Raw genomic sequence first — 8793 nt, 5'->3', positions numbered from 1 at the left:
ATCTGAGCTTCTTCTCGAGTTTCTTCAATCATATCCAAAATAGAGCCGATGGTTGACCTCATTTGCTTCTGAGTCATAGTTGTCCCTCCGAAAAGAACCTGCCCTACATCCACGGGCACCATAGCTTCACACCCATACAACAAAGAGAAAGGGGTCTCTCCAGTTGTGGTTCGAGGAGTCGTGTTGTAATACCACAGGACCTGGGCGAGCTCCTCCGGCCATATCCCTTTCTTCTCTTCAAGCTTTGCCTTCAAGGTGTGCTTAATGATTTTATTAACAGCCTCCGTCTGCCCATTGCTCTGGGGGTGGCAAACTGCACTAAAACTCTTCTGAATCCCCAGCTGCTCACAAAATTCTCGCATTTCCTTGCTATCGAACTGTCTCCCGTTGTCAGATATCAACTTGTAAGGGATGCCATAGCGGCACACTATAGCCCTGTATACAAACTCTCTAAGCTTTTTTGCCGTGATAGTGGCTAGAGGCTCGACCTCTGCCCACTTAGTGAAGTAGTCTACCGCAATAACCACATACTTGGCACCTTCCTTGGCCTTCGGGAGTTCCCCAATTAGATCAATTTCCCACATAGAGAAGGGCCAAGGGCTCATTGGGGATGTGAGAGAGGCCACGGGGATGTTATAATAATTGGCATATCGTTGACACTTATCACAAGCTCGGGAGAATTCGAATGCATCTTTTTTCAATGTTGTCCAGTAGTAGCCTTGACGGAGGATTTTCTGAGCTAGAGAGCTACCCCTTGAGTGATTGCCACAAATATCCTCGTGTACTTCGCTAAGGATATAGTTACATTCATCCCCATCTATGCACTTGAGGAGAGGCACATTGAACCCTCCTCTGTATAGGATCCCATCGTATATCACATAGCGGGCTGCTTTGTATTTTATCCTCCTTGCCTCATTCTTTTAATCCGGGAGTGAACCATCTTGTATGTAGGCTAAGATAGGTGCCATCCACGTGGGGCCAAGGTTTTTACTGAGGCTGCCCACTTCGTGCTCGGGCACACTAGGCTGCCTCTGTATATCAAGGGGCACAACCCCTAGTAGGGTGGCCTCGCGACGCGAGCCGAGTTTAGTTAGCTCGTCTGCGCCTTCATTCTGCCCGTGCGGGATTAGTTCCAGTCTTACCTCGTTGAACCTTGTGATTATCCTCTACGCGCACTTTAGGTAAAGCTCCGTTCTCGGCCCCTTGGCTTGATACCCCCCGTTTATCTGATAGACCACAATCATGGAGTCACTAAACATATTTAAATTATCCACCTTCATTTCCAAAGCTAGCTTGAGACCGTTGATCAGGGCCTCATACTCAGCATCGTTGTTGGTTGCATGAAAGGCCAGATGGGTCGCACGTCTGATCTTGTGCGCCTCTGGGCTGATTAGCTCAATTCCAGCTCCTGCTCCATCACCATTAGAGGCTCCATCCACAAATAGGCTCCACCATGGGGTACTATTTTGGCTCTCCAGCCCAACTTCTTCTATGCTAGGTATGATAACAAGGGATACCGGCTCCACTTCTTGATGTGGAGGGAATTCTAGCACAAAATCGGTCAGGGCTTGGCCTTTGATTGTGGTCCTTGGCTTATAATCCACCTTGAATTGGCCGAGATCAACCTTCCACTTCAACATTCGACCAGAAGACTCTGGTTTGTGCATCACTTGTCTGAGGGGGTAGGAGGTTCGCACTTCTATCTTGTGCGTCTGAAAATAGGGCCTGAGCTTTCGGGAAGCCAGGATCAGAGCATATGTTAACTTCTCGAGGCTTGTGTACCAAGTCTCGGCGTCGGCTAACCTTTTACTCACATAATATACCGGGAACTGGATACCATCCTCCTCTCGGACTAATACTGCACTTACTGCAAAGTCAGAGATGACCAAATATAGGACCAGAGTCTCTCCTGCCTTTGGGTTGAACAATATTAGAGGGCTGCTGAGATGCTTCTTTATGTTCTGAAAGGCTTCCTCACATTCTTTTGTCCATTCAAAATGCCTCCCCACTCCTTTAATCACCTTGAAGAACTTCTGACATTTGTCGGAAGACTTTGAGACGAAGCGGTTTAAGGCAGCCACCCGGCTCGTTAAGCTTTGGACGTCCTTCACCCATCGGGGGGATTTCATCTTGAGTAGGGCTCGTATCTTGGTGGGGTTGGCCTCAATGCTCATATGGTTGACAATAAACCCCAAAAACTTCCCCGATTTGACCCCAAACACACATTTCTGGGGGTTGAGCTTCATCATGTACTCCCTTAGGATCTGGAACATTTCTGATAGGAGGCGGACGTGATCCCTTGCTTCTTCTGACTTTACAAGCATATCATCTACGTAGGCCTCCGTGGTCTTTCCCAACTGATGTTTGAACATCTTGTTCACCAGCCTTTGATACGTTGCCCCAGCGTTAAGGAGCCCGAAAGGCATCCCGATGTAATAGTAGAGGCCCCGATCAGTAGTAAATGAGGTGTGCTCCTGATCTGGCCTATACATGGGGATTTGGTTATATCCCGAATAAGCATCCATAAACTAAGCAGTGCGTGCCCAGCCGTAGAATCAACCAGCTGGTCGATTCGGAGTAGAGGAAAACTATCCTTCGGGCAAGCTTTGTTCAAGTCGGTGAAGTCCACACACGTCCTCCATTTGCCATTGGGCTTCTTTACAAGCACGGGATTGGCCAGCCACATGGGGTGGAAGGCTTCCCTCACAAGTCCTGCCTCCATCAGTCTATCCACCTCCTCTCTGAGGGCCTCTACCCTCTCTCCACTAATCGGCCGCCTCTTCTGTCTGACCCCCTTGTTTTTTGGGTCCAAATTGAGCCGATGGCACATGACATTCGGGTTAATCCCTATCATATCAGAGTGTGACCATGCAAAGACATCCAAATTTCTCCTCAGGAATTGGGCTAGATCCTCCAGAGCCTATTCTGAGTACCTTGGAGGGATCATTTGGGTCTACCAAGATTGGGATTGTATCCTCTACGGCCCCAGCCCTCTCAACCATTGGGGGAATTCTCGGGTCTAAGTTTGCTTGAGCCTCCCTAGATTCTCCTATTGCCTTGATTGTCAAACCCTCCGTATCCTCGAGCTCGGGCTGATAAACTTGGGCTGGATTTATCAAGCATTCAGAGGTCGTAGTGACAGTACAAGTGATTCCATTGGGAAGATCCATAGTTGTTGCCGTTTCTTCGCGTGCCCACTTCCCTTTCCTGAGTCTTGCAGCAATTTGTTATGGGCTCTCTTCTTCATTACTTGACTCTTCCACAATCCCTTCTTGTATCAACATGATGGGCTGAGAGGCTTCCATTAGCAAGGCCCCTGGGCGCGGTTCCACCTGAATCCCTATGTGCTCGAAATAGTTTTCGGGCAATTCCTCGATTGAAATCAGGTTACAAGTCTCGTGTCCCTCAGAACGTACTCTCTTTCGGCCCTCAGCCTATTCCATGAGGACATCATCTTCTGCCAGTTCAACCATTTCCTTTAATGTATTTCCCGACTCGGCCGCCCTGAGTGCCTTGTTGTAACAGACCCTTGATTCATATTGACAGCTCTTCAAGAAGCCTACCCCCACTGGGGTTGGGAATTTTACCGTCATATGATGGATAGATGTCACCATCCTCATTTCCCTCATAAGGGGTCTACCCACTATGATATTGTAGGCACAAGGCTGGTCTACAATCGTAAACATAGGGATTTGGGTGGCCACATATGGCTCTTCTCCTATGGTCACTGGGAGCCGAATTGTCCTTTTCACTCCGATTGAGTCCCCCGTGAACCCGTATTGGTGTCCACCTGTCGAGGTTAATTCTCTATCCAACAATCCCAGCTTCTTGTAGGTATCATAGGTCAAAACGTCAGCCGAGCTACCGGTATCCACCATTGCTCGGTGAACATTCACCGTCCCAATCTTCATCTTTATAACTAGGGCGTCTATATGAGGGTAATGCACCCACTTGGCATCGTTCTCCCTAAACACGATGTCATCAGCCTCCCTTTCAAAGAGCTCCGGGGGCCTTTGGCTTAGATGGTTGACGTTGGTGAGGGGCTTGTCCTTTGCTTCTCGGGCATACCTGTCCATCGCCTTTCGGCTGTTTCCGCCAATGTGAGACCCGCCTAGAATAATATGAATGCTTCCGGCCCGAGGTACCCTCTCTTTATCTTCTGGGGGTGGAGGAGGGACGGTATGATAATCAGCTCTGTGCCTTCGAACCTCCTTGACGACCCATTCTGTCAGCTTCCCCTGCCTTATCAGCGTCTCAATTTCATCCTTCAATTGTCTGGAATCAGCTGTATCGTGCCCCGTGGCCTCATCGTATGTGCAATACTTCGAAGTATCCCTCTTGTTATAGTCTGTGAGAGGGGTTGCCTTCCTGAATACCCCCTTCCCAGCATAGGTAGCATATATTTGGTCGATAGAGGCTACTAGAGGGGTGTGTGTCTGCCATTTGCTTATATAAGGTCTCCCCGAATCTTTGTTTATCTCTTTACCTCGGGCAGACTTTTTGGGGCTTGAGCTACGCCTATACGTCTTTCTCCTTTCATCAGAGCTTGAAGACCGGTCTCTTTTATCTCGATAATTCTCGCTGATTTTCAGCTCTCTCATCGACTTCTCTACCCTCTTAAATGGTTCAGCTTGCTCATAGAACTCAACCAAGGTTCTCGGCTCACTCGCTTGGAGGCTCTTCCAGAATTTCGACCCTTATTTCAACCCTGCTATCAAGAAATTCTTGATAGTCTCCTCACTAGCTCCCCTCACCTTGGGGACTTCGGCGTTAAACCGATGAAAGTATTCTGCTAGGGGTTCCCCCTCCCTTTGCTTGATGTTGGCTAACGTGGCCACAGGAGGTGAGTAGTGGAGGGTGGACTGAAATTGTCTGACGAACAAGTCCTCCAATTTCCGCCATGTCCTTATGCTAGCCGGTCCCAACTTGGAGAACCATTGTTGGGCACTACCTCTGAGTGATGCCGCAAAGAGTCTGCAGCGGGTCATCTCCGGCACCTGATAGACTTTCATATCAGTGTTAAATTGTATAAGGTATTCCGCCGGGTCGGTTTCGTCGTTGAATAGAAGGTTAGGGTTGTGCCTAAATACCCGAGGTAGGGGGATGATCGGATAGCAGCCGTAAATGGACAGAGGGTAGCTGAGGCCGGGGGCCCCCTCTTCTCTCTCTCCATCTTATCCAAGATCCTTCTTAGGTCTCTTACTCTAACAACTTCTCCTTCTCTGTCACCACCCGCGTTACTCGAATGGTGTGAGCTTTAAGGTCGCTCACGGCGTCCCCTACCTACAGCTCGCACCTGCGGCTCCCCTTCACGATTGTCTCTGCGCCTGCGTCGCTCCCCCCTCCTGGGCGAGGTGTGTTGACGTCTTTCCGGAGGGGTCGCCTAGCGCTCTCTTTTTGAACCTCTCTGATCTACGGGCTCCTTTTCGTCTCTCTCTTTCTTACAATTCTCTAACTTAAGCCTGAGGTCGTGCTCGCTTAGCTTTTTACCCACCCGGTCTAGTATGCTAGTCGACCTTGCCTCAGATGAAGCTGGCTTCTGCCTCAATCTCGTAGAGATCTGGCTGCCCCGCTCATTATGACCTCGGGGTATATCTTTTTTTTCACGCGATGTCTTTTTCTTCTGCTTGGTCTCAATTGTCGCATCATCAAAATCATGGATCAACCTCTTTTGAAGACCTTTGCTCTTCCAGCTACGCTAAGAGACCTTAAGGCGGCGCGCCTTACGCTTGGCGTTCTGTACCGAGTTTCTCTCTACCCTTGACATCCGGGCGGTGATTTGATTCATCTGATCGGCTAGCCCTTCGAGATACGTCATGACCGCCTGCCCGTCCACGGTTGTGATTGGTGGAGGTGGCGCCTGATTCTCTGGGGGCGTGTGCTCGACCTCGTTCCGATCCTTCTTCTTGCCTCCGCTTCCTGGTGTCGCCGCTTATTTGCTTTCTTTGGTCATCTTTTCTCCCTAAGATGAAAGTGAGGCCCCTCTTTCTAGCGCCAATTGTTATAGGGAGAATTTCGTATAACAGTGTTGTGGAGGTTGATGAGCGAAACAAGGATCAAGGACGGTGCTTGAGGGCGGAGGAAGGTTGTTTGGTGGTGGCTAAGCTTGTATGTTGACTCCTTAAGAAATAATGGGGTTTGTTATTCTCTATCAAGTGTCGACTCATGTCTCATACAAGTGCCTACGTACCCTATTTATAGGGAGCAAGCCTCACATAGTTCTTGGGGAACAAGTCACATAGGCTAGGGTTAGGACTCTCCAGCCCGTGTAGCCCAAGCCCATGATAGAGCCAGGCCTTCAGCCAATTAGTCATGTAAATCTCGACCGGCTCCACACGCTTCCTACAATCTCGCGGCATCTTCGCATTTCTTCCCGTAATTGTAGGAATAACCCGTGTCGGCCCCGAAATCTACGAGCAACTCAGTCATCTATGAGTCACTTTCCATGTTGCACATAAAGTCATTTGATGCGGGCCGGCCTGGTCACCTCGGTCCGCACCGCCTTCCTTTTCAATTAATAAATACACTGTTACCTCTATTTTTATAAGATGTGGGCTCATGGGCCCAACCCGCGTGCAGGTACCTGAGCCCAGCCTGCGTGTGGGCACCTGATCCCACCTCGCGTGAAGGCACCTGAGCCCTCCTCGCGTAGGGACAACCGAGCCCAGCTCGCATGTGTGAGCCCCGCTCGCATGCGTGAGCCCAACCCATATGTGTGAGCCCAGCTCACACGTTATGAGCCCATCAAGCATGAAGTCACCTGAGCCCACCTCGCATGTGGACACCAGATGGCAAGTGTGAGCTTTCCTTACAAGTGTAAGCCCCGCTCACATGTCACGAGCCCAGCCTGCATGTGGGCACCTGAGCCCAGCTCGCAGATGATCACTTGAGCCCAACTCGCATGTGGTCATGTGAGCGCATCTCACAAACCATGAGCCCAGCTCACACACCATGAGCCCAGCTCGCATGTGTTGGCCCAAGTCATATTAATCCATGGTTCTAGCCCACACGCGAGAGTCCAGCTATCCAATGTACCCATTATGACCTGTTTAGGGGCCATGACCGAAAGCGGGCATAACAGTATCATATTGATACTAATATTTATATTCACTATAAACATTTACGAATTAAATATTTGAAAAGATATCAACCGGAAAAATTATATGTATTAAACATGAATTTGTGCATTGTAATCATTTATGCCCCTAATTGAATAAATTATACATATTTTTGTCATATTTTAAGTAATATATTTTAATGGTACAAATTCACATAAAGATAACAAAGTAAAGAACTTTCATGTATAAAGATATAACTAGCATAATACCCGTGCGAGACACGAGTCATTTTCTAGAGTTTTTTTATGCATTATGCAATTATAATATTTGTAGAGCAACTCCAACAATATCTTTATATAGGCTCTTGAGTCAAATTTTGAAGAAATGGAGATAAAATTTCTCTCCAACAAGCTCCATGTCCCCCTCTATAACATTAAGAGATTGGAATGCTTCCTCACTTTTAGGAGTGAATATCTCCTCAACTATTATTATATTATATTTTTCTTACCCGTTATTTTATATTTAATGAATGAATATAAACAGGGTATTAAGTGTACATTTAAAACGAAACGATTAAACTTAATCTATAGAATGCCGTTAGTATGTTTACAAATAAAAAGTTACAAATTAACATATATGTTGAATACAGAGTTGACCAAAATCTTGAATTTTATTTAAAGAAACTATATGTACTGCTCTACATTATTACTGAGTTCACTACTAACTTACACTTAACTTACTCAATTTAAAAAGATAAAAAAATACATAACTGAATTTAGAATGACCTGCAATCATAATATACAATAATGTAAAATTTACATTATTGTTAATATTAAAATTGATTTTAATGAAAAATATTAGCTTTTGAAATTCAATGTATGTATGTATGGGAAAATGTTAGTTTTTTATTTACACTACTGTTAACAAAGTATAATTAAGTTATATGTATGTGTGTGTGTGTGTTAGCATGTAAATTATTGTATGTTACATTTCTTAGTAAATTATGATGGTTTCAATTATTTATATGCTAAATATCTAATTTATGTATGTTAGGTCACACACACTGTAGAAGGGGGTTGAATACAGTGTTTACTACACTCAAATCGAATATAAGAACTCAAGTAACAGAACACAGATTTTATTCAACACAATAAACTCTGTTACAATATGGAACTGTCCTCTCTCAGTGATGAACAAATTATCACGAGAGCTGTTAGGGTTATAAAGAATAATAACTTCGATTAAGATAACACTTATAGTGTAAACCCTATGCATGTGTTTATATACTACACAGTTACAAGATAATGTTCTAATTGATATGGAATATAATTCTGCTTCCTAAAATATATCAACTAGTTATCTTTTCTTCCAAGTATTCTATTCTTTATAGAATTCTTTATTCATGCATATCTCTTCTTGCGTTTGTCTTCATTGAATTACCCTGTTTGACATGACATTATCAATGGCACTATGCAACAAGTATCTTACCTTTGCATCCTTTGCAATCGATGAGATATCTTCAACAGTGTAATCACTTTTCTCCTTTGATACAGACTTTGCTGACTGACCTGCAACTTCCACAGAGAGTTTGGTTGACATATGTGGTCCTTCATTAATCCTGTCGAGATATTCTGGATCTGTAACTTCCAGAAACATAGTCATCTTCACTTTCCATATGGAGTACTCAGAAGGTTTCAACATGGGAACTCTTATAGTCTCATATCGACTATGGGTT

General features: G+C 45.7%; 1 protein-coding gene across 1 annotated transcript; it reads right to left on the bottom strand.

Moving 5' to 3' along the window:
* Positions 1-3434: 3434 nt before the first annotated feature.
* LOC141685230 (uncharacterized) lies at positions 3435-4601 on the bottom strand. Its single transcript, XM_074490343.1, has one exon. It carries the CDS (start codon positions 4599-4601, stop codon positions 3435-3437), a length of 1167 nt encoding a protein of 388 aa, XP_074346444.1.
* Between the last annotated feature and the right edge of the window lie 4192 nt (positions 4602-8793).

This window comes from Apium graveolens, chromosome 9, assembly GCF_009905375.1.
Source record: "Apium graveolens cultivar Ventura chromosome 9, ASM990537v1, whole genome shotgun sequence".
Classification (NCBI taxonomy): Eukaryota; Viridiplantae; Streptophyta; class Magnoliopsida; order Apiales; family Apiaceae; genus Apium; species Apium graveolens.
This window is presented reverse-complemented; position numbering and strand designations above follow the sequence as displayed.